This window comes from Jaculus jaculus, chromosome 13 (genome assembly GCF_020740685.1).
Source record: "Jaculus jaculus isolate mJacJac1 chromosome 13, mJacJac1.mat.Y.cur, whole genome shotgun sequence".
In the NCBI taxonomy this organism is placed as follows: Eukaryota; Metazoa; Chordata; class Mammalia; order Rodentia; family Dipodidae; genus Jaculus; species Jaculus jaculus.
Genome location: NC_059114.1, coordinates 29,199,511 through 29,225,375, shown reverse-complemented (window position 1 = coordinate 29,225,375; position 25,865 = coordinate 29,199,511). Strand labels below are relative to the sequence as shown.

General features: G+C 42.3%; 2 protein-coding genes across 3 annotated transcripts in view; one reads left to right on the top strand and one right to left on the bottom strand.

Moving 5' to 3' along the window:
• The window catches only part of Tctn2 (tectonic family member 2), a 57,675-nt gene that overhangs the window by 3,904 nt on the left and 27,906 nt on the right, over positions 1 to 25,865 (bottom strand). For both annotated transcript variants that reach the window (XM_045132949.1, XM_045132948.1), the window contains exons 12-15: positions 11,638 to 11,718; positions 9,900 to 10,011; positions 3,018 to 3,124; positions 1,524 to 1,683 (exon numbers count right to left, since the gene is read on the bottom strand). In XM_045132949.1, the coding sequence (XP_044988884.1) occupies positions 1,524 to 1,683; positions 3,018 to 3,124; positions 9,900 to 10,011; positions 11,638 to 11,718 (460 nt within the window). The remainder of the gene's footprint in view (positions 1 to 1,523; positions 1,684 to 3,017; positions 3,125 to 9,899; positions 10,012 to 11,637; positions 11,719 to 25,865) is intronic.
• LOC123454220 (dynein light chain roadblock-type 1) lies at positions 19,445 to 20,094 on the top strand. Its single transcript, XM_045132950.1, has one exon. It carries the CDS (start codon positions 19,497 to 19,499, stop codon positions 19,785 to 19,787), a length of 291 nt encoding a protein of 96 aa, XP_044988885.1. The 5' UTR covers positions 19,445 to 19,496; the 3' UTR covers positions 19,788 to 20,094.

The window sequence follows — 25,865 nt, the reverse complement described above, 5'->3', positions numbered from 1 at the left end:
GCACACCATCACCATTTGTTGCCAGTCACTGCAGGGCACCAAGCAGCCTATGTATTGTGTCCATTTTCAAATATGAAGACAAGGAGGGAGAATAATTCCCTGAACTTCACACCCCTCTCCTATCCTGCCATCTCACTATGTTCTAGTGCTTGTTTCATTGATTCTCAACCTAATGATAACAGTCTATGGCCATACCACCCTGAATGTACCCCATCTTGTCTAATAACAATGCAGCTAACATTTCTTGAGGGCATTCCATGCTTTAAACACGGAACCAACATGCCTTTTACACACTATATCATATAATCCTCAAAACAATACTATGGGGGAGGAGTGTAGCTCAGTGGTAGATTGCTTGCTTAGTGTACAAAGGCCCCAGGTTCCAGCCCCAGCACCACCAAAACAAAACAACAACAAAAAAAAACCCAAACAATACTATGAAGTAGCTTTGATGGTTCATACAATATTTCTGTCTGTGCAACACCCCTTCTCCTGTCCTAGTATCTCCTCCCCAACTTTCCCTTGGGGAACCAACACTCCCCATCTCAGTTTAGTGGATCAGAAAACACCAGCAGGAATCTAGGGGTAGGCCTATCCCTGAGCCTGGCCAATCAGAGCTGTTAATCACCTGGACCATAGTGACTGGTTCAGAAAGGAGCATATGACTCTTCTGAACCAATTCAAGTCTGTCTAGATCTTGAGAAAGTGCCGCCCCCCGCTCTCCTAGCTTTATTTATTATTTATTAAAATGATGTAAGGTCAAGTTGCTGTGTTCATCTTTGCTTGTCTACAGGAAGGCCTCCCTGAGAGTGAAGCCAGCCCAAGGAACAGGAAGCCAGAACTGAAGAGGAAAAGAACCCTGACCATGAACTCATGGTGTAGAGACTCTTCCAAATGAACACCCTCCATTTCTTGCTTAACAAAATCTGTCACTCAGCACTGAAAAAGACCTGAAACATAGAAGTATTGTCACGATTTCAAAGAACAGATTATTCAGGAGATGTAAAATCAACAAGCCAAGGTGACGTACAGCTCCTAAGTGAGCATAGCCATAACTGGAACTTGCTAATCTGCCAACCAGGTGTCTAGCCATTGGTAACATTCTCCCATCAGCATGCCAATCATATTCATGGACTCAAAATGTACTCTGACTGGGTATGGTAGCTCACACTTTTAATCTCAGCACTTGAGAGGCAGAGGTAAGAGGATCACTGTAAGTTCAAGGCCAGCCTGAGACTACATAGTGAATTCCAAGTCAACCTGGGCTAGACCCAGACCCTACCTGCAAAAAAATTTTTAAAAAAAAGGGGCTCTGTACTAATCATCCCCTTATAAGCTCTGGACCTCCCAACAATACCTTGCAGAAACCCTGGTAGAGCTGCTTCCACAATGAGACATGGCACATACTTATACCCAGTCAGGTCCCTAGTAACTATGATTTGTTAACCGTTCCTAGCTTAGGGTTTCCCTATTTTTTCAAGTGCTCTTGGCCTTGTCAATGCTTCTTCAGAAGGGAACCACACCTTGTCTCCACACCAAGGATCTCCTGCTGAGTCACTCCTTCCACGGTGCCAGTGTCTGCAATGAGGATGAGGATGTTGAGCTGAACAGGGACATCAAGGCAGATGCCATTTGTACTGCCACTGGATGGGTCATCGTCACCTCTACTAGGGGGGTCAACACCTGTGAAAACAGTAAGTCATTTGTTACAGTTGTCTGACACCTGTGACACCAAAAAGAACAGGAACCGACACTAATGGGAATTACATTTATAAAGCTTTACTCTCCTTAACAAACTCTAATTGTAACTCCATAACCAGGTGGTCCACCCGTGCACCCAAAGTCTACAAAGCAAGAGGTTGTGCTAATTCACCAATGTGTTATCAAAATGCTTTTCAGTATGGTGAATGAGGTACTGAAAAAGTCCCAACCCATATAATAAAACCATAAATCAAGACTCAGTGTCTGAGCTCAATGAAATCCACTGAGCATTTAGAAAGGTACATAATGCCAAGTTAATCCAAGCAGTCACAGTGCTAGTAGAAACTGTATGAACAAGACATTAAGGGGCTGGGAATACTTGCCTTGTAAGCATGAGGACCTGAATTGGTTGAAAACCCACGTAAAAATGCTGGACATGGAGGCACATACCTGAAATCCTAGCATGGGAAGGTGAATATGGAAAGATCCCTCAGGCTCGCTGGCCAGCTCCTCTAGCCTAATTGGTGAGCTCCAGGCCAATGAGGGCCCTTGTCTCAAAAAAAGGTAGACAATGCCTGAGGCTGTTCTCTGACCTCCATGCATATACACATATACACATACCAAACACACACACATGAACATATACATACAGGAATAAAAAAAATGAGCCAGGTATGGTGGCGCATGCTTTTATTCCCAGCACTTGGAAGACAGAGAGGTAGGGCTGCTGTAAATGTCAAGGCAGCCTGGGATTACAGAGTGAGTTCCAGGCCAGCCTGGGCTAGGATGAGACCCTACTTCTAACAAAAAAAAAACAAAAAAACAGGGCAAGTTGGCTGGGTATTGTCGTTCACACCTATAATCCCAGCAATCCGGAGGTTGAAGTAGGAGGATAACCATGAGCTCAAAGCTAGCCTGGGCTACAGTTGAGTTCCAAGTCAGATGAGTTCCAACACCCTGCCTCAAAAAACAATGACAACAATAATAAACCAAGCAGGCAAGTGGAATTTCACCTTTAAAAAAAAAAAAAGCCAGGTGCGGTGGCACCTGCCTTTAATCCCAGCACTCAGGAGGCAGAGTTAGGAGGATCGCTATGAGTTTGAGGCCACTCTGAGACTACATAGTGAATTCCAGGTCAGCCTAGGCTAGAGTGAGACTCTACCTCTTAAAAAACCAAAACAAAGATACCATGAGAAGATGTGAAGAGCTTTCTGCCTGGACAGGTAACACCTAGACAAATGTCTGGTTAAAGCTGCAGCTGACACTCATCAGGGTAGCTGAGCTTCCTAGTGTACATAGCAGCAGCTGTGACTTACGTATGATCTCCAGCCAGCCATCACTCAGATTGCTATAATCAGAGTTGCCTCTCATAGCAACATGACTTGCTTGTATCAGCGAATCAAGTCTTTCTGCAGCAATCTCCCTACAAGAGAGGAAGATGGGGTTGGAGAAGTGGCTTAGTGATTAGGGTGTTTGCCTACAAAGTCAAAGGACCCAGATTCAATTCTCCAGGACCCACATTAGCCAGATGCACAAGTTGGCACATACTTCTGGAGTGTGTTTGCAGTAGCTGAAGGCCCTGGTGTACCCATTCTCTCTATCTGCCTCTTTCTCTCTCTCTCTCTCTCTCTCAAATAAATAAATTAGAGAGAGAGAGAGAGAGAGAGAGAGGAAGGGAGGGAGGGAGGGAGGAAGATGATTCTCAGATAGTGGCCAATAGGGCTGGTCCTGAAATCCTTTGCCAAGAGTGTCTGCTTGTCTTTGCTAGGTGCCTATATAAAAACCTGCTAAAGAAATGGGTATTAAAACAGGGTTAAGGGGCTGGGGATGTGGTTCAGTTGGTAAAGAACTTGCTTAGCATTCATGAGGCTCTGGGTTCCATTCTTAGCACCACATAAATAGAATAGTGGCAGATGCCTATAACCCCAGCACTCAGGAGGTAGAGGCAGGAGTATCAGAAATTCAAGGTCAAGGGCTGGAGAGATGGCTTAGTGGTTAAGGCACTTTCCTGCAAAGCCTAAGAATCCATATTGGACTCCCCAGGTCCCATGTAAGGCAGACACACAAGGTGACGCAAGCGAAAAGGTCACACATGGCGCAATTGTCTGGAGTTCAACTGCAGTGGCTGGAAGTCCTGCCATGCCAACTCATTCTCTCTCTCTCAATCTCTCTTGTTCTGGCTCATAAAAAAATAAATCCAAGGTCAAGCTGGGCATAGTGGCTCACACCATGGGAGACTAAGTAAGAGGATCACTGTAAATTCAAAGTCAGCCTGGAGCTACAGAGTTCAAGGTCAGCCTGAGCTAGAGTGAAACATTACCTTAAAAACAACCAACCAGGTGTCATGGCACATGCCTTTAATCCCAGCACTTGGGATACAGAGGTAGGAGTATCACAGTGAGTTCAAGGCCACCCTGAGACTACATAGTGAATTCTAGGTCAGCCTGGGCTAGAGTGAGACCCTACCTTGAAACCCCTCCCAAAAAAAAGAAGGATGTGAAGTGTTTGTCTTTTCCAGTAATGTCACTGGAGTTTACACATCAGAGTTACTTGCTGGCCAGAGTCTATGCTCAGAGGCTGCTGCCTCATACCAGCTTTTCTTAACTTCTCAGTGCCTTTCCCATCTGTTCCCTATTACCTAAAGAAGTGTTACAGATGAAATGTTTATGAGACTGTACAACTAGAAGAACAATAAAATACCACTTTATACTACAAGGTTCTTGTTTAAAAATGGAAAACAGGGGGCTGGAGAGATGGCTTAGCAGTTAAGGCACTTGCCTGCAAAACCAAGGACCTCTGTTTAATTCCCTAGAACCCACGTAAGCCAGATGCACAAGGTGGCGCATGCATCTGGAATTTGTTTGCAGTGGCTGGAGGCCCTAGTGTACCCATTCTCTCTCTAATAAATTTTAAAAAAATTAAAGTAAAATGTAAAGAAGGAAAACAGGGGCTAGGGAGGTGGCTCAGTGGTTAAAGACACTTCCTTGCATAGTTTGCCTGGCCAGGTTTAATTTCCCAGCTCCTATGCAAAGCCAGATGCAAAATGACACACATCTGTGAGCACAACGCCCCTAGTCCAAGGGGGGGTGGGGCACGAGAATCCAAAGTTCACAGGCCAGTCTGGGGACAGTCATTTGCAATCTGGCAGCTCATTTCTAGCATCAAGAGAACCTATCTCAAAGAAGGTAGAGCACAGACACCTCCAAGTTGTCCTCTGTCCTCCACAGACCTGCCATGGTACACACATTACCCCTTCCAACACACATAAAAATTATTTTATAAACTGGAAAACAGCAAGTGCTAAGAGGATATATACAACTAGAACCTCCTCACACTGCTAGTGGAAAGGTCAAAGGACACAACTAATACAGGAGACATCTTCAAAAAGCTAAGCAGGGAATTACCTACCAAATGCACTTCCACTCCTGGGTGTAGACCCAACAGATCTGAAAATGTCTGCAAACATGTTCTAACAGGAACTTGTGCAGGAAACTGCACAGCAACACAATCACAACCAATTCCAATCAACACATCAGAATAAAAAATATGATATACATATGTATGTATATGTGTGTGTGTGTGTGTGTGTGTGTGTATATGTATGTATGTATGTATGTATGAATGAGTGTATATATAGGGGGGGGGGGAGAGGGAGAGCAAGCACCATAAAAAGAATGAAGATGGGGCTGGAGAGATGGCTTAGCAATTAAGGGGCTTTCCTGAGAAGCCTAAGGACCATGTTCAACTCCCCAGATCCCACATAAGCCAGACACATAGAGTGATGCATGCGCAAGGTTGCACATGTGCACAAGGCAAAGCACACGTCTGAAGTTCCACTGCAGTGGCTAGAGGCCCTGGTATGCCAATTCTCTCTCTCTCATTAAAAACAAAACAAAACAAAAAAAAAAACAGGGCTTGGCAGTTGAGCGCTTGCCTGTGAAGCCTAAGGACCCTGGTTTGAGGCTCGATTCCCCAGGACCCATGTTAGCCAGATGCACAAGGGGGCACATGCGTCTGGAGTTCATTTGCAGTGGTTGGAGGCCCTGGCGCGCCCATTCTCTCTCTCCCCCCTTTCTCTCTGTGTCTGTCACTCTCAAATAAATAAACAAAAAAATTAATTGGAAAAAAAAAAAAAACGGCCAATGTGGTGGCACACACCTTTAATCCCAGCACTTAAGGAGGCAGAGGTAGGAGGATCGCCAAGAGTTCAAGGCCATCCTGAGACTACATAGTGAATTCCAGGTCAGCCTGGGCTACAGCGAGACCCTACCTTGAAATACCAAAACAAAAAAAGAAGTTCATCTGGGCATAGTGGCTCATACCTTTAATCCCAGCACTTAGGGAGCTGAGGTAAAAGGAGTTCTGAGTTCAAGGCTAGCCTAGGGCTATTGAGTGAGTTCCAGGTCAGCCTGGCCTAGAGTGAAACCCTGCTTCAAAAAAAAAAAAAAAACCTGAACTAAAAAAATAAATAAAAAAAGTTCTACACATGCTTCAACATGGAAAAGTCAGGCACACAGGGTCACATACTGCATGATTCCATTATATGAAATACACAAAACAGGCAAAGCCATAGGGAGAGATGGCTGGCTGAGGCTGAGGAAGAACTGGATAGTACATACTTATCACCTCCAGTTTTCTACATTAATTGATTAAAAAAAAAATCATACTCTCTCTGATCACTTGGGAACTTCCAGATGTGGGTGAGTTTTCCTCTCCACTGGGCCTGGCCTTCCGTGGGCCCTAGCCCAGGCCCAGCTAGGAGGGTCCCTTAGCCCATACGCTCCACATGTTTTTTTTGGTTGTTGTTGTTGTTGTTTTATTTGAGAGCGACAGACACAGAGAGAAAGACAGATAGAGGGAGAAAGAGAGAGAATGGGCGCGCCAGGGCTTCCAGCCTCTGCAAATAAACTCCAGATGCGTGCGCCCCCTTGTGCATCTGGCTAACGTGGGACCTGGGGAACCGAGCCTCGAACCGGGGTCCTTAGGCTTCACAGGCAAGCACTCAACCGCAAAGCCATCTCTCCAGCCCTCCACGTGGGTTTTTTATCTCCTCCAACTCCCCACATGACAGGAGCTCCTTGACTTTTCTTTTCTTTCCATGCTTTTTTCCAGGCCCTCCTCATGGGATTTCTAGCCATGTGGATACCTTTCCTTGGCTCTGTACTTCCCTCAATAAATATAATTTAATAATTTTTTAAATTTTTAAAATTTATTTATTTTTTAATTTTTTTTTTAAATCATAGAACTTAATAAAGATGGAAGGCATCATCAATGTACTAAATACTTCTGAACCATTCATTTGTTTCTTTGGGGGGGGTGCATTTCAAGGCCGGAGTCTCACGCTAGCCCAGGCTGATCTGAACTCACTCTGTAGCCCCAGACTAGCCTCAAACTCACAGCAATCCTCCTTCCTCTGCTTACAAGAGTACTGGGATTATAAACATGTGGCACTGTGCCTGGCTTAACAACTCACTTTCTTTGTTTCTTTAATTGTTTTTAGTTAGGTGTGTATGATATGTTTGTATGTGATATCTGTTTGTGTGCATGTTCATGTTGTGTGTCTGTGGATGCACACATGACCACATCATACACTTGGATGCTGATCCTCGCTTTCCTGTCTCTATCTCGCTGGAATTATAGACACTAACACTACACTGTCCTGATTTTTACATAAGCTCTGGAGATCCAAACTGAGGTACTGATGCTTGCAGGGTAAATTCTTTGTCCACTGAGATATCTGCCTAGCCCACACTGTTCATTTTTCAATAATTAAATATAGTATTTGAGCTACTAGGTGCGGTAGTGCACGCCTTTAATCCCGGCATGTGGGAGGCAGAGTTAGGAGGATCTCTGTGAGTTTGAGCCCAGCCTGAGACTACATAGTGAATTCCAGGTCAGTCTAGGCTAGAACAAGACCCTACCTCAAAATAAACAAACCAGGGCTAGAGAGATGGCTTAGCGGTTAAGCGCTTACCTGTGAAGCCTAAGGACCCCAGTTCAAGGCTCAATTCCCCAAGACCCACGCCAGCCAGATGCACAAGAGGGCACATGCGTCTGGAGTTCATTTGCAGTGGCTGGAAGCCCTGGCGCACCCATTCTCTCTTTCTCTGTATCTGTCTCTTTCTCTGTCACTTTCGAATAAATAGATAAAAATAAACAAGAATTAAAAAACAAACAAACCAAACATATGTATGTGTGTATGTGAATTTTACCTCAATTTAAAAAAAATGACTTGCACAACACCCACACACTTTCCAAATGCTAACCAAAGAGTGAAGTGAAAAGGTCCTTGCGCCATTAGTTTGAGGCCAGCCTGAGACTGAGTGAATTCCAAGTCAGCTGGGCTAGAGCAAGACTCTACATTGAACCCCCCAAAAAGTCTTTGCAGTGTCTGAGTGTGTGTGTGTGTGTATTTTTTTTTTTTTTTTTGCAAGAGTGAAAGAGAGACAGTATGATTGTACCAAGACCCCCTGCCACTGCAAACAAATTCCAGACACGTGGCTATTGTATACATCTGGCTTTACATAGGAATTGGAGAATTACACCCAGCAACAGCCTTTGCAAGCAAGCACCTTTAACTACTAAGCCATCTCCCCAACTCCCTGAGTATTATTTATTTATTTATCAGCCTCAAACTCACGGTGATCCTCCTCCCTCTGCCCCCCCAACTGCTGGGACAAAGGCATGTGCCACCAAACCCAGCCCTGAGTATTTTTTAAATGTTACTCACACCAGTCATACTTGGCTCTGGCCATAGTTTTCAGAGTGAAAGGTTCGAGAGCCCAAACAAGCTTCAGCAGAACGCTTTGCTTGAACATGCGTACACTAATGGTTTTCATGCCAAGGAAGTCTAATGTGCTTCTGCTCATGTCTAAACCATGTCTGCAGGCCAGTTGTATTTATTATGTATATTTACTACCCCTTTTAATCTCAATTTTTAAAAAAAAAGGTTTTTGTTTTGTTTTTTTGAGGGAAGATTTCACTCTAGTCCAGGCTGACCTGGAATTCACCATATAGTCTCAGGGTGGCTTCGAACTCAGGTGATTCTCCTACTTCTGTCTAGCGAGTGCTGGGATTAAAGGCATGTGCCACCACTCCCAGCTTCAAAAAATATTTTCATATAAATATTTTATTTATTTATTGGAGAGAGAAAGAGATGCAGGGGGAGACAGAATAGGTGCACCAGGACCTCTAGCTATTGTGAAAAAACTCCAAATGTGCCACTTTGTACATCTGGCTTATGTGAGTACTGGGGAATTGAACCGAAGTCCTTAAGCTTTGCAGGCAAGTGCCTTAACTGCTAAGCCAACCCTTACTCACAACTTTTGAAATTCATGTTGTCTTTCACATTCATGCAATTAACTCTAAGCAAACCATTCAAAGAGCAGATGATGCAGAGGGTGAGGATAAGATGGAGAGTGGAGTTGTAAAGGGGAAAGTGGGAGGGGAAGGGAATTATCATGGTCTATTATCTATAATTATGGAAATTGTCAATAATAAAAAGAAAAATTTTTAAAGCAGAAAAGGGGGGCTGGAGAGATGGGTTAGAAGCACTTGCCTGTGAAGCCTGGAGACCCTGGTTCAAGGCTCGATTCTCCAAGGCCCACATAAGCCAGATGCACAAGGTGGCACATGCATCTGGAGTTTTGTTGCAGTGGCTGGAGGCCCTGGCACGCCCATTTTCTCTCTCTCTCTCTCTCTCTCTGTCTCTCTCTCTCTCTCTCTGCTTCTTTCCCTATCTGTTGCTCTCAAATAAATAAATAAAAATAAACAAAAATTAAAAAAAAAAAAAAACAGAAGAGGGCTGGAGAGAAGGCTCAGCAGCTAGGGTGCTTCCCTGAGAAGCCTAAGGACCCATGTTTGATTCTCCAGATCCCACGTTAGCCAGACACACAAAGGTGAAACAAGCACAAAGACACACATGTCCACATGGTGCAAGCGTCTGGAGTTCAATTTCAGCGGCTGAGGCCCTGGCATGCCAATTCTCTCTCTCTCCTCTCTCTAAAAGGATAAAAAATTTAAAAAGCAGAAGAATTTACTAATGAAACTTACTTCAGCCAGGCATGGTAGTGCACATCTGTAATTCAATGCTAGTGAAATGAAGGCAGAAGGACCACAGAGTCCAAGCCATTCTGGGCCCCAAAAGACCCCATCACAAACAAAAGAAAACAAAACAAAATGAAACAAAAACACCTTACCTGAGCCGAGTACAGTTTTCATTAATTCTCACTTCTAGAAGGCACCCAGAGAGTGCATTCTCTCCAAATAGAACAGGTTTGAAAGTAGCAGATGTGCACAAGCCCCTCCCAGCTGTAAGAAAAAAAAGATGACTGGGCTACCAAAGAGTAAAGACTTGCTTCAAATACCTTCACATCAACAGAGAAAACAAGAGCTATCTCAGACTCAGGAAGTTAAGGCAGAAGCATCAAGGCTTCAAGGCCAGCCAGGCATAGTGGCACATGCCTATAATCCTAGTGCTCTCGAGGCTGAGATAACAGGATCACAATGAGTTTAATGACAGCCTGGGTTACAGAGTGAATGCCAGGTCAGCCTGGGCAATGCTGAGACCCTACCTTGGAAAAAAAAAAAAAGAAAAGAAAAGAAATGGGGCCTAGAGAGATGGCTCAGCTTGCCTGCAAAGCCTAACAACCTGAGTTTGATTCTCCAGTACCCACATAAAGCCAGATGAACCAACTAGCACATGTGTCTGGAGTTTGCCTGCTGTGGCTGAAGACCCCAGCATGCCCATTCTTTATCTCTCTCTCTCTGCCAGATGTGGTGTCGGGCACTGCCAGGCACAGGCTGGACCCTTCAGGAAATGGGCCTGAGCTGCCAGGCACTGCTAAGGACCCCCAGGCTACAGAATGCCACTCCCTGTCCAAGCCTGGCACAGTTGAACTTAGGCTTTGCCCATAACCCTGTCACCTTTGGCCAGTTGCCTAGAAAGTCCTTATCAGCCAGCGGCCTTCACACAGCCCATCCCCCTGCAACCCTCTTCTTGCCACTATATAGAGCACCTGACTCTCCCTACCTGCTGGAATGAATGTCCCTAGGCATTGAATAGCACCTTTGAACCCACCAATTCTCTTAGGACCCTCTTCCCACTCTCAACTGCTTATAAACCCATTTCCCTGACAAAGAAAATGAGCTGTTCACTGAGACTGCCACCTGAAAGTGGTCCTTTCATGGTGCTCATGCCTGTTCAAGGCCCTACTCTCCACGGTTGTCTGGACACCTTCATTGAACTGTGGCCCCAAGGATCCAGGGACCCACAGTGTGGTGGTACACACCTTCAATCCCAGCACTTAAGAGGCTGAGCTAGGAGGATCCCTGTGAGTTTGAGACTAGCCTGAGATTACATAGTAAATTCCAGGTCAGCCTAGGCTAGAATGAGACCCTACCTTGAACAACAACAACAAAAAATATGTGGAAGTAAGTTTCTGGTTTTGAAAAATAAGTCGTGGTTACTGTGACCTTTTGAAGGCTTAACAAAGGCCCCTTTCTGTGTTAGAATTCCTAGACCAGGATTGATGGCTAATTGTGAACACAAAAATGGATGCCTCTGGCATGTGTGGGTCACTGCCACCAGTGCCCAATGTTCCCACAGTTCAGAACAAAGCTAATAGCAGGATAATCAGGCTCTCAACAAGAGACAAGTCTCAGAGCAGCTTCATAGCTAAGCATCTCTTACTGAATAGCACTTAGGGTGGAAATAGTGCTCACTGCCTTTAAAAACTACCACAGAAACATGAACAGCAGCCTCTCCACCCCAACCAAATAAATCAATGGGCTTTGATAAAAACTGTTTCTACAGAGAGTTAGGGTTCACCCTGTAATACCAGCATTCAGAGGGTGAGGTAGGAGGATAGCTGTGAGTTTAGAGCCACCCTGGCCTACAGAGTGAGTTCCAGGTCAGCAATGGCCAAACTAGATTACCTGGCTTCCAGAGGTGTAACACTGCAGCATTATTCACCCCATTGGTATGCAGGGCTCTGACAGGCTTTCCAACATGGTAACCTAGACAAGGCAAACACAACAAAGGAGAATTAGCATCGCTTCTCCTCATAAAATAAGGCGTTCTTTCATCACAGCATACATAAAAGGAGTATGCAATGAGACAAACTATGAGGCAAAGTTTTCCTAAACGCTAACCAAGGCCAGGCATGGTGGCACATGCCTGTCATCTCAGCAGGAGGTTGAGGCAAGCAATATAACCAAGGATGACTTTCAACTCCTGATCCTCCTGTCTCACAAGTGCTGGTATTACAGGTATGCCCACCATGCTGTGGTAAGGGCCCTCACAGAACAGAGAAGACTGTTGCATATCTGTATGCATGTAAGCAACCTTGAAGCCCAGTAGATTAGAATAGTATGTAACTGTATTGTACAGATTGGGAGGGGGAGGGAATCTGAGGAACCAAAGGAAAGAAAAATAAGAAACATTTACAGCATGCTGGTCCTTGAGCCTACCCCCCCACCTCTGTAAGCAATGATGATAACTCCTTTTTCTAGTAAACTGCTCAACAAGTTCAAAGTAACCAATCAAAATACGAGTATTCTCCTGCATGAGAGGCAAAAAGGCTAAAACAGCATTCAGGGCTCAGCCTCTGGATATGAATCTGCAGAGTCTGTGTTATCATGAATAAACTGCTTCCTGATGACAGCCTGAGGTCCCTGTTCTTTATCTTCCTCACTGTGAAAATGCCTGATAAAGTTTTCATCTTTTAGAATGTGTTACAAATTAAGAAAAAAGTATCGCTTTTAGGATATGTCAGTGTAATCCCTGACTCGCATGTATAAAGCAGTGTATGTGCTACAGGTGTGACTCAGTGGTAGAGCCCTTGCCCAGCATGTGCAAGGCCTTGGGTTCAATTCTCAGAACTAGGGTCAGGAGGTAACACAGAAAAATTCTAGTAGATTGGTTTTTTTCTTCTTTCTTTTTTTTTTTTTCAGAGAAAGCAATAAAGAGAGAGAATTGGCATGCCAGGGCCTCAGCCACTGAAATTAACTCTAGACACTTGTGCCACCTAGTGGGCAAGTACAGCCTTGTGCTTGCTTCACCTTCATGCATCTGGCTTACATGGGATCTGGAGAGTCAAACATGGATCCTTAGGCTTTGCAGGCAAGTGCCTTAACTGCTAAACCATTTCTCCAGCACTAGATTCATTTGTTTAAATGGCAGTAAGTGGGCAAGATGGCTGTTTGTAAAGCTTTTTTTGGGGGGGGGTTAAGGTAAGGTCTCACTCTAGGTCAGGCTGACCTAGAATCCACTATGTAGTCTCAGGATGGCCTCAAATTCATGGTGATCCTTCTACCTCTTCCTCCCAAGTGCTGGAATTAAAGGCATGAACCACCATGCCTGGCTCTGTAAAGTACTTTCTATGCAAGCATGAAGACCTGAGTTTGATTCCTAGGACCCAGATGTTAAAAATATTGAAAAAGCCAGGATGAAAAGATGGCTTACCATCAGTACCCCAATCCCGCAAAGAGCAGCAGAAACTAGGGGACTGCCCAGGCTCACAAAAACAAGCAAGCTCTGCTATCAGTAAGAGACTCAGAGTCAAAATAAGAATGCACAGAAGACTTCCGAGTAAGATGGTAGTATAGTAGCCATGCCAAAGCAGGGGGAAATAAGCAGAGAAAAAGCAAAAGACAATATTGTACTGAAAAGTGAAGGGGTATAAGGAGTTATCAATCTCATCAAAGAAGCAAGAGAGACCTAGAACATCTAGAAAGCAGGCAACCAGCCAGAACTGGCTCCTGCTACAGTGTGGGTCCACTTGGCCATTCAGTTCTGCTTGAACTGCAGAAGCGATTTTCCACTCACACCAGCCTCCTAGCCAAGTCTGATTGGTTTTTCTTCAGTATTTCTATTTTCTTACTCATGTCTTGTATTGACCTCCTTATTTATTTATTCTTTTTTTTTTTTTTTTTTTTTTTGGTTTTTCAAGATAGGGTCTCACTCTGGCCCAGGCTGACCTGGAATTAACTATGTAGCCTCAGGGTGGCCTCGAACTCCTGGTGATCTTCCTACCTCTGCCTCCTGAGTGCTGGGATTAAAGGCGTGCACCACCACGCCTAGAACCCAGATGTTAAAAATATTGAAAAAGCCAGGATGAAAAGATGGCTTACCATCAGTACCCCAATCCCACAAAGAGGAGCAGAAACTAGAGGACCATGCAGGCTCACAAAAACAAGCACCCAGTACCGGCAACCAGAGCAGTGACCCACCCAGCCTACTTCAACCCACATTATACCAAAGAGGAGCCCAAGCAGGAGTGCAGCATAACTGAGACCAAAATCATCCCAAAAGGTAACTGGGATTATACCAGGTCAGTACCCACCAAATAAGCCTGGTATATAGACCTGAACCAGAAGTGCGAATTGCACCTTCCATAGCAGGATAAATTATATGTTAAATCTGATGGATGGTTGGATTTGACATTCTTAAATAAGCTAGATTTTGGGCTTGTTATTTGTTGCTTCTTGATTTATAGTGGCTTTGTTTCCTCTTCTGTTGTTCATTAGGGAAGGGTCTCATTTGGCCACAAGCTGACTTGGAACCCTCAAAAGACCAGAAATCTTAACCTCCTAGTTGACAGGATTAAGGGTATGGGGCACCACCACCCTGAAAGACAGTGACTGTTAGAGGATCTGGTTGTCATACACCTACTCTCCCATAAATACTCTGTGCTATTTTTCATTAAATGTGTACACTGTTTAATTTTAGAATCTGCCTGTATTTTATTCCACTCAGCCTACTTGAATACTCTCATAGCTGGCAAACCCAACATCAAGGGTCACTTTTGTAGATACTCTGAGAGTCTTAAGAGCCACACCTTACACCTTAAGCAGCTACCCTGATGACACATAACATCAGATTCATCTAATAATACTGCAGCTAACTAGAAAATCCAAGCATTAAATTAATCCAAGATGCAAAAATATACACATTATAACACAAGAAACACCAAAAACAAAAGACAATATAAATCCACCAAATAATATTAATGCATCAGAAATGACCTCCAGAGAGAATGAGAATGCCTGAGAAACATTACAAAAGAATGATTATAAATATGCTCAAAGACGTGAAAGAGGCAATCAAAGGAATCAAAGAAGACACAGGACACCAATTTAATGAAAAAAAAAGAGGTCAATACAAGACATAAATAAGGAAATAGAAATAATAAAGAAAAAACAGTCAGAATTACTACCAATGAAGAACACAGTTTATGAAATAAAACACTCTGTAGAAAATCTCACCAGTAGAATGGATAGAGGAGAGGACAGAATATCTAAACTAGAAGACCAGGTGGCAGATCTCATATAGTCCAACAAAGAGAAAGACAAACTAATAGGAAAGTATGAATGGGAATTTCAAGATATTCGGGACACTATGAAAAGATCAAACATAAGAATTCAGGGTATAGTAGAAGGAGAAGAATTTCACTCCAAAGGCATAGCAGGTGTTTTCAACAAAATCACATAAGAAAACTTATCCCAAATTGGGAAAGAGGTACCAATGCAGATACAGGAATCCTTTAGAAAACCAACCAGACAAAACCTGGAAAGAAACTCTCCTTGCCGTATTATAATTAAACTACCAAACATACAAACCAAAGAAAATATATTGAGCCGGGCGTGGTGGCAGATGCCTTTAATACCAGCACTAGGGAGGCAGAGATAGGAGGATTGCCGTGAGTTTGAGGCCATCCTGAGACTCCATAGTGAATTCCAGGTCAGCCTGAGCTAGAGTGAGACCCTACCTTGAAAAAAAAAAAAAAAAGAAAGAAAGAAAGAAAGAAAGAAAAAAAAATAAAAAAACTCAGTAGCAGATGCCAGTAAGCTAAAAACAAGATACAAAAGGAAGAGAAGGGAAGGGAGGAGGGTACTTAATAGGTTGGTATTGTATACATGTAAGTAGAAGAATAGATTAATGGGGGTGAAAAGGCCCAAAGTGAGGTCAGGGGAGGAGATTGAGTAAAGGAAAGGTGGTGGGAGGGCTAATCAAAATCTAAGAGGATGCAAATAAATCATATCCTTCAGTTTTGGACAAAGGAACACTCAGGAACCGTAGATCATTGCTAGAAAATTTTCAGTACCAGGGATGTGATACCTTCCAGTGAGTTGTTGGCCAGGGAGGTCCCTAATGCCCCCAAAACATTATAGACCATTGCCGAGGCCCTTGGTTTCCCACCAGGAATAGATGGTAAGACCCTATTGCTGAAGACTCCACATACTTGAGCTGCAAAGCCACTAAGAAATCCTGCTGGAACTGAGCTGATAACCTCCTCCATGTAGACCAGCTGACAGAAAGCTACAAGAAGCCATTCTACATGTAGTTCAATAGGAGAAAGATACACCACCAATGAAGATACTCAACAGAGGACACTGCAAGCCTTATAATTGGCCAGCCAAGCCAAATGAGCCAACAGGTGCAATAGTGGCATGTCTGTCATGGTGGATACCAACTGCCTTCCAATTGGACTGGAGGCCCACTCCAAGGGAAGGAATACGACCCTAAGACTGAAAACTTAAAACAGGGGTAGTCATGAGCCCTCGGGTTGTAGCATCTGCTGATTTCTGGATTAGAGTATATACTATGCTTATCAAACTGCCCCGTAAGCACTTCTCTTAGTATTCATACCCTTATATTAATGCTACTCTCACTTTTGGTAGAGAATCTTCTCTTTCCAGATGGCAGTGACTTTGGGACAACTCAGAAGGTATCATGGTGCTGGAAAGAAGTAACTATAGAGTACCGAGTAACATCTCGATCACACCTTCCAAGGCTCAGGGTCTAATGCAGAAGAGGTGGCGGAAAGAATGTAAGAGCCAAAGGAAGGGTTGGACTCCTTACAATGTGCTCCCTCCAGACAAAAAATTGGCCTCGATATCCATGACCTCATAGTGCCTGACACTACCTACATAAGACCATCATAAGAGGAGGAAAGGATCATGGCATCCAAATAGAGGAGAGACTTATTGAGATGGGGAGTGAATGTGATGGAGAAGGGAATTTCAAAGGGGAAAAGGGGGGAAGGGAGGTATTTCCATGGGATATTTTTTATAATCATGAAAAATGTTTAATAAAATTGTAAAAAAAAATAGAAATTATGAAATCTGTAGGCAAATGGAGAGAATCTGGAATGAATTTATTAAGTGAGGTAATCCAGATTAAACAGGCTCAAAACCAAATGTTCTCTCTTATATCTGGTTCTAGCTTGTAATATTTATGTGTATGGATATAAATGAGATCAATGGTGGGTAAAAGCTAAAGAGGTAGAGCTATGACCAAGAGAAAGCAAAGGGATTTGATGAGGAAATAGGGTAAAAAAAGGACAAAACGATACATGTGACATGTAACTGGACAGCAGAAAGGCAGGTGGATCTAAGGACAGGGAGGAGAGGGAGAGTTAACTAAGAAAGAGTGAATATAAAAATATCATACCTAGGGCTGGAGAGATAGCTTAGCAGTTAAGCGCTTGCCTGTGAAGCCTAAGGACCCCGGTTCGAGGCTCGATTCCCCAGGACCCACATTAGCCAGATACACAAAGGGGCGCACATGTCTGGAGTGTGTTTGCAGTGGCTGGAAGCCCTGACATGCCTCTTTCTCTCTCTGTCTGTCACTGTCAAATAAATAAATAAAAATAAACAAAATTAAAAAAATATATCATACCTAGATGTAATACCTAGTTTTGTGTACCTATTTAAATAAATAAATAGTTTTAAAGAAAAAAAAAGAAGAAAGAAAGAAAAGAAAATACATTGAAAGCAGTTAGAGAGAAAAATCATGTCACCTACAAAGGCAAGCCCAGCAGGATTACAGCAGATTACTCAACACAAACTTTAAAAGCCAGAAGGGCTTGGAGTGATGTATTCCAAGTTCTGAAAGATAACAACTGTCAACCAAGGTTTCTTTATCCTGCAAAGCTATCTATTCAAACAGACGGAGAAATAAGGACATTCCACAACAAAAGCAGGCTAAAGGAACATTTGAAGACAAAACCAGCACTACAAAAAATACTTGAAAGAATACTCCATGCCGAAGAGAAAGAAAAGCACACATATAAGGAACATGGAAAAAAACAAACAACACTCAAATACTAGTTAATACAAGGGAGTAAAGGTAAAACTGGAAGAACTACAAAAAAATTGGCAAAAATAAATACACACCTTTCAATAATATCGCTTAATATCAATGGCCTCAATGCCCCAACCAAAAGAGGTTTGCAGACGGGTTTAAACAGCAGGATCCTTCAATTTGTTGCCTCAAAGACATTCACCTTTCTACAGAGGATGGACCCTATTTTAGGGTGAAGATTGCAAAACAGTGTTTCAAGCAAATGGGCCTAGAAAACAAGCAGGGGTTGCTATCCTAATATCTGACAAGGTAGGCTTCAGTCTAACATGAGTAAGGAAAGATAAGGAAGGTCACTTTATATTGATTAAAGGCACACTCCAACAGGAGGACATTACAATCTTAAACATATATGCACCAACATGGGGGCTCCCAACTTCATCAAACAAATGCTATTAGATCTAAGATCACAGATAACACCAAACACAGTTCTGGTGGGTGTCTTCAACATCACACTCTCATCAACTGACAGGTCATCCTGGCAAAAAATAAACAGAGAAGCATCTGGATTAAATGAGGTCATAGAACAAATGGACCTAACAGATATATGCAGGGCATTTCATCCAAATGCTGCAGAATACACATTCTTTTTGGCAGCACATGGAACATTCTCTAAAATAGGCCACATATTAGGACACAAAGCAAATCTTAACAAATGCAGGAAAACTGAAATAATTCCATGCATTCTATATGACCACAGCAGAATCAAACTACAAATCAAAAGCAAGAAAAGCTACAGAGCATACACAAAATCATGGAAACTAAACAATACACTACTAAATGACAAATGGGTCAATGAAGAAATCAAGAAGGAAACCAAAAAATTCATAGATTCAAATGATAATGAGAACACAACATATCAAAACGTTTAGGACACAATGAAGGCAGTCCTAAGAGGGAAATTTATAGCTTTAAATACCTATATTAAAAATTAGAAAGGTCTCAAGTAAATGACCTAATGCTTCACCTTAAAGCCTTGGTAAAAGAACAAGGCAAACAAAAAATCAGTAGACGGGAAGAAATAATAAAGATTAGGGCAAAAATTAATGACATAGAAACCAAAAAAACAATCTAAAGAATCAATGAAACAAAGAGTTGGTTCTCTGAAAGGATAAACAAGGTTGATAAACCCTTAGCAAATCAGCATTGCTTCTTAAACTTTTTCACAAAATAGAAAAAAAGGAATCCTACCAAACCCTTTCTATGATGCTAGCATCACCCTGATACCAAAACCAGGCAAAGATGGAACAAAAAAAAAGAAAATTACAGACCAATCTTCCTCACGAACATAGATGCAAAAATTCTTGGGCTGGAGAGATTGCTTAGCGGTTAAGCACTTGCCTATGAAGCCTAAGGACCCTGGTTCGAGGCTCCATTCCCCAGGTCCCACGTCAGCCAGATGCACAAGGGGGCACACATGTCTGGAATTCGTCTGCAGTGGCTGGAGGCCCTGGCGTGCCCATTCTCTCTCTCTCTCTCTCTGCCTCTTTCTCTGTGTGTCACTCTCAAATAAGTAAATAAAAATAAAGCCAAAAAAAATTTAAAAAAAATTCTCAACAAAACATTGACAAACAGAATACAAGAATATATCAGAGAAGGGCGCAGAGCTCTGCTGAGTGTGTGCGACGCGGAGCTGCGGGATCGGATCGAGATGGCAGAGGTGGAAGAGACCCTGAAGAGACTCCAGAGCCAGAAAGGAGTACAGGGAATCATCGTGGTGAACACTGAAGGCATTCCCATCAAGAGCACCATGGACAATCCCACCACCACTCAGTATGCCAACCTCATGCACAACTTCATCCTGAAGGCACGAAGCACTGTGCGTGAAATTGACCCTCAAAATGACCTCACCTTCCTTCGGATTCGCTCCAAGAAAAATGAAATTATGGTCGCACCTGATAAAGACTATTTCTTGATTGTGATTCAGAATCCAACTGAATAAGCCATGTTGGCTCCCTGTGTCATTCCTTAACTTAATGCCCCTAACAATATTAGTGTTACTCATGTCAATTGGCGGAGATAGCCTTGGAGTCCCCCGCAATCAATCAAGTGACCAGCGGCAGCTGGCAGCTTCACCCATCACAGGAGGAGCCCTCTGCTGCAGGCAGGTTCCTGGGCCGCGCTTCACTCACTTCCGGGCTGTGGAGAAGAGCTTAGAGAAGCCCACAGCCAGCTTCCTTCTGACCTGCAGTTCACCTTGTCACCTCAGAAAAGGCTGTTTTTCTTTAACTAAAAATAGCTGAAACATTCACTGGCTGTTGTCTTTAAATACTAGGTTGGAAAGACTGCCTTTCCTGTGTTACCATGTGCACTGCAAAGCAAATCCAGCCCCAGGCTGTGGTTCCTAGGCCTGTACCTCACTATGTGCTTCCTGGGCAAGGCTTAGTGTGTATTTGGTACCCTGATTCCTAGACCTCTTGTCCCCAGATACCTCTTTCGTCATCAACCACTTCCACCATGTTTTCCTGTGGCACTTTCTGCTGACTACCACGTACCCAGGATGTACATGATGCACCTTAGAAGCTCCTACCACCTTGAAGTGCCCTCTGTAGATGGCTTTAAAACTGCCTGGGGCCTTTAATCCCAGCACTGGGAGGCAGAGGTAGGAGGATCGGAGGCCACCCTGAGACTACACAGTGAATTCCAGGTTCGCTAGGCTAACATGAAACCCTACCACAAAAAAAACAAGAAAGTTGGGGCTGGAGAGATGGCTTAGCGGTTAATGTGTTTGCCTACAAGGCCAAAGGACCTCGGTTCGATTCCCCAGGACCCACATAAGCCAGATGCACAAGGGGCCACAAGCATCTGGAATTGGTTTGCAGTGGCTGGAGGCCCTGGTGCGCCCATTCTCTCTCTCTCTTAAATAAATAAAAAGTTTAAAAGTTAAAAAAAAAAAAAAAGAATATATCAGAAAGATCATTCACTCTGACCAAGTAGGCTTTATACCAGAGATGCAGGGATGGTTCAACATATGGAAATCAATAAATGTAATACAATATATAAATGGACTGAAGGACAAAAATCACATGATCATCTTATTAGAGGCAGAGAAAGCATTTGACAAAATCCAACAACCCTTCAAGAATAAAAGTCCTACAGAAAGACTGGGAATAGAAGGAACATATCTCAATATAATAAAGGCTATTTATGACAAGCCTACAGCCAACATATTACTAAATAGGGGAAAACTGGAAGCTTTTCTACTAAAATCAGGAACAAGACAAGTGTGTCCACTGTCCCCACTTTTATTTAATATAGTACTGGAAGCCTTAGCTATAGCAATAAGGCAAGAGATGCACATAAAAGGGATACAAATTGAAAAGAAAGAGATCAAATTATGATTATTTGCACATGATTCTATATATAAAGGACCCTAAAGACTCTACCAGCAAACTGTTAGAGCTGATAAACACCTATAGCCATGTAGCAGGATAAAAAATAAATGCACAGAAATCAGTAGCCTTCCTATATGCTAACAACAAACACACAGAGGATGAAATCAGAGAATCAATTCTATTCACAAATGCATCAAGAAAAATAAAATACCTTGGTATAAACCTAACCAAGAAAGTGAAGGATCTATACAATGAAAACATATTGGGCTTGGCAAAGACTTCCTGAATATAACCCCAATTGCTCAGGCAATAAAACCACAGATTAACTGCTGGGACCTCGTGAAATTACAAAGATTTTGAATGGCAAAGGACACTGAATAAAGCAAAGCGGCAACCTATAGAATGGGAAAAATATCTTTACCAGCTACACATCTGGTAGAGGATTAATATCTAGGACATACAAAGAACTCAAAAAGTTAAATAATAAATCAAACAAACCAATTAAAAAGTGGGCTATGGAACTAAATAGTTCTCAAAATAAGAAATACAGATGGCATATAAGCATCTAAAACATTGTTCTACATCCCTAGTCATCAGGGAAATGCAGATTAAAACTATGTTGAGATTCCATCTCACTCCTGTCAGACTGGCTACCATCATGAAAACAAATGACCATAAATGCTGGCGAGGATGTGGAAAAAGAGGAACCCTTCTACACTGTTGGTGGGAATGCAATCTGGTCCAGCCATTTTGGAAATCAGTGTGGCGGTTCCTGAGACAGCTAAAAATAGATCTACCATATGACTCAGCTATATCACTCCTAGGCATATATCCTAAGGACTCTTCTCAGTATCTTAGAGATACTTGCTCAACCATGTTTACTGCTGCTCAACTCACAATAGCTGGGGATTGGAATCAGCCTAGATGTCCCTCAACTGATGAGTAGATAATGAATATATAGCACATTTATCCAATGGAGTTCTCCTCAGTGGTAAAGAAAAATGAAGTTATGAAATTTGCAGGAAAATGGATGGATCTGGAAAGGATTATACTAAGTGAGGTAACCTAGGCCCAGAAAGCCAAATGTCTCATGTTCTCAGATCTCATATGTGGATCCTAGCTACAGATGACTGGGTTTCTAGTGAGTAGGAAGAAAACTCAGTAGCAAAGGCCAGTAAGCTAGAAAAGAAATATAAAGGGAATAGAAAGGAAGAGAGAGGGTACTTCATAGAATGGTATTGTATATAAGTATGTAGAAGAATAGATTAATAGGGGTGAAAAGGCCCAAGTGAGGTCAGGGGAAAGAGATGGAGTAAAGGAAAGGTGGAGGAAGAGCTAATCAAAATCTAAGAGGACATAAATAAATCATATAGAAACCTTTCTTTTTGGACAATGGAACACTCAGGAGCCAGCGATAGATTGTTGCTAGAAAATTTTCAGTGCCAGGAATGGGATACCTTCCAGTGAGTTGTTGGCCAGGGAGGTCCCTGATGCCCCCAAAACATTATAGGCCACTGCCAATCCCTTGGTTTCCCACCAGGAATAGATGGTAAGACCCTATTGCTGAAGACTTCACATACTTGGGCTGCAAAGCCACTGAAAAATCCTGCTCATAACCTAAACTGAGCTGATAACCTCCTCCATGTAGACCAGCTGACAGAAAGCTGGAAGAAGCCATTCTGCATGCAGTTCAATGGGAGAAAGAGAAATCACCAATGAAGAACCTCAACAGTGGACACTGCAAGCCTTATATTTGGCCAGCTAGGCCAAATGAGCCAAGGGTGCAATAGTGGCACACCTGTCATGGTGGAAAAATTAGACTGGAGGCCCACTCCATGGGAGGGAATACATCCCTAATACTAAAAACTTAAAACAGGAGTAGTCATGAGCCCTAGGGGTATAACATCTGCTGCTGTCTGGCTAAATGTATATACTATGCTTATCAAACTGCCCAGTAAGGCCCTCTCTTAAGGTTCATACCCATATATTAATGCTACTCTCATTTTTTGGTAGAGAATCTTCTCTTTCCAGATGGCAGTGACTTTGGAATGACTCAGAAGGCATCATGGTCCTGGAACAAAGTGACAGGAGTACTCAGCACTGTAATATCTCTATCACACCTTCCAAGGCTCAGCGTCTATTGCAGAAGAGGTAAAAGAAAGAATGTAAGACCCAAAGGAAAGGTAGGACTCCTTACAACGTGCTCTCACCAGACACAAAACGGCCTGGATATCCATGACCTCACAGTGCCTGACACTACCTACACAAGACCATCATAACAGGAGGAAAAGATCATGACATTTAAATAAAAGAGAGACTGATTGAGCAGGGAAAGGAATATGATGGAGAATGGAGTTTCAAAGGGAAAGTTGGGGGGAGGGAGTATTACCATTGGATATTATTTATAATCATGGAAGTTGCTAATAAAAAAAAAAAAAGTTGGGCTGGAGAGATGGCTTAGTGGTTGAGCCTTGCCTGTGAAGCCTAAAGACACCGGTTTGAGGCTTGGTTCCCCAGGTCCCACGTTAGTCAGATGCACAAGGGGGTGCACGCGTCTGGAGCTCGTTTGCAGAGGCTCGAAGCCCTGGCATGCCCATTCTCTCTCTCTTCCTCTATCTGTCTTTCTCTCTGTGTCTGTCGCTGTCAAATAAAAATTAAAAAAAAAAAAAGTTGAAAAGAAGAAAAAAAAGAATTCAGGGTATAGTAGGAGAAGAATTTCACTGCAAAGGCATAGTAGGTATTTTCAACAAAATCATAGAAGAAAATTTCCCCTACATAGGGAAAGAGATGCCAATGCAGAAACTGGAATCCTTTAGAATGTCAGACAGACAAAATTAGGAAAGAACCTCTCCTCGCCATATTATAATTAAACTACTAAACACACAAACCAAAGAAAATACATTGAAAGCAGTTAGAGAGAAAAAGCAAGTCATACAAAGGCAATTCCATCAGGATAACAGCAGATTATTCAACACAAAGTTTAAAAGCCAGAAAGGCCTAGAATGATATATTCCAAGTTCTGAAAGTAACAACTGTCAACCAAGAATACTTGATCCAGCAAAGCTATCCATCCAAACCAACAGAGATATAAGGACATTCCACAACAAAAACAGGCTAAAGGAATATGTGACCACTGAGCCATCCCTACAGAAAATACATGAAGGAATCCTTCACACTGAAGAGAAAGCAAAGCATACACATGAGGAAACAGGAAAAAAATAAACCATACTCAACAGTTAAAACAAGAGAGTAGCCAGGTGTGGCGGTGCATGCCTTTAATCCTAGCAGAGGTAGGAGGATTGCCGTGAGTTCGAGGACATCAAGGATACCCTGAGACCACATAGTGAATTCCAGGTCAGCCTGAGCCAGAGTGAGACCCTACCTTGAAAAACAAACAAAAAACAAAAAACAGAAGAATTACAAAACAGGAAGAATGAGAAGAATAAATACATACATTTCAATAATAACTCTTAATATCAATGGTCTCAAATGCCCCAACCAAAAGACCCTGGCTTGCTGACTAGATTCTTTGTTTACCTTTCCACAAAAGACAGATACTATCTTAGAGTAAAAGGACAGAAAATAATATTTCAAGTAAATGGGCCTAGAAAACAAGTAGGTGTTGCTATCCTAATATCTGACAGAATACACTTCAAACTAATATTTTAATATTAGGAAGTTAGGAAAGATAAAGAAGATCACTTTATACTGATTAAAGTGGAACAATTCAATAGGAATATATTACAATTCTAAACATATATGGACCTAACATAGGGGCTCCTAATTTCATATTAGACTTAAGATCACAGATAACACTAAGCACAATTATAGTTCATGACTTTAATACCCCATTCTCATCAATTGACATGTCACCCCGGCAGAAAATAAACAGAGACACCTGGATTAAATGATGTCATTGAACAAATGGACCTAACAGATATCTGCAGAAGACTGCATCCAAATGTTGCAGAATATACATTCTTTTTAGCAACACATGGAACATTCTCTAAAATTGATCATATTTTAACAAAATATTAATAAATACAGGAAAACTGAAATAATTCCTTGCATTCTATCTGATCACAGTAGGATTAAACTACAACAAATCAACAAGAAAAACTTTAGAGCTACAGGGCATGGTAGCACATGCTTTTAATCCCAGCACTTGGGAGGCAGAGGTAGGAGGATCACCATGAGTTCAAGGTCACCCTGAGACTATGGAGTGAGTTCTAGGTCATTCTGAGCTAGAGTAAGACCCTACCTCGAAAAAACAAAAAAAAAAAAAAGAAAAGAAAAAGAAAACTATAGAACATATACAAAATCATGGAAACTAAACAGTATACTACTGAATGATGAATAGGTCATTGAAGAAATCAAAAATTGCTGAGCATAGTGGAGCATACCTTTAATCCCAGCACTTGGAAGGCAGAGATAGGAGGATCACTGTAAGGTTAAAGCCATCCTAAGACTACATAGTGAATTCCAGGTCAGCCTGGGATAGGTTGAAACTATACCTCAAAAAAAAAAAAAAAATCAAAAAAGAAATTTAAAAAATCATAAAATGAAATAATAATGATAACACAACATAACAAAACTTTTGGTACACAGGAAGGCAGTCCAAAGAGGGAAATACATAGCTTTCGGTGTCTATATTAAGAAATTAGAGGCCTGAAGAGATGGCTTAG

Coding starts and splice junctions, on each gene's coding strand:
- LOC123454220 (XM_045132950.1), top strand. CDS start 19,497: ATGGCAGAGGTGGAAGAGACCCTGAAGAGACTCCAGAGCCAGAAAGGA.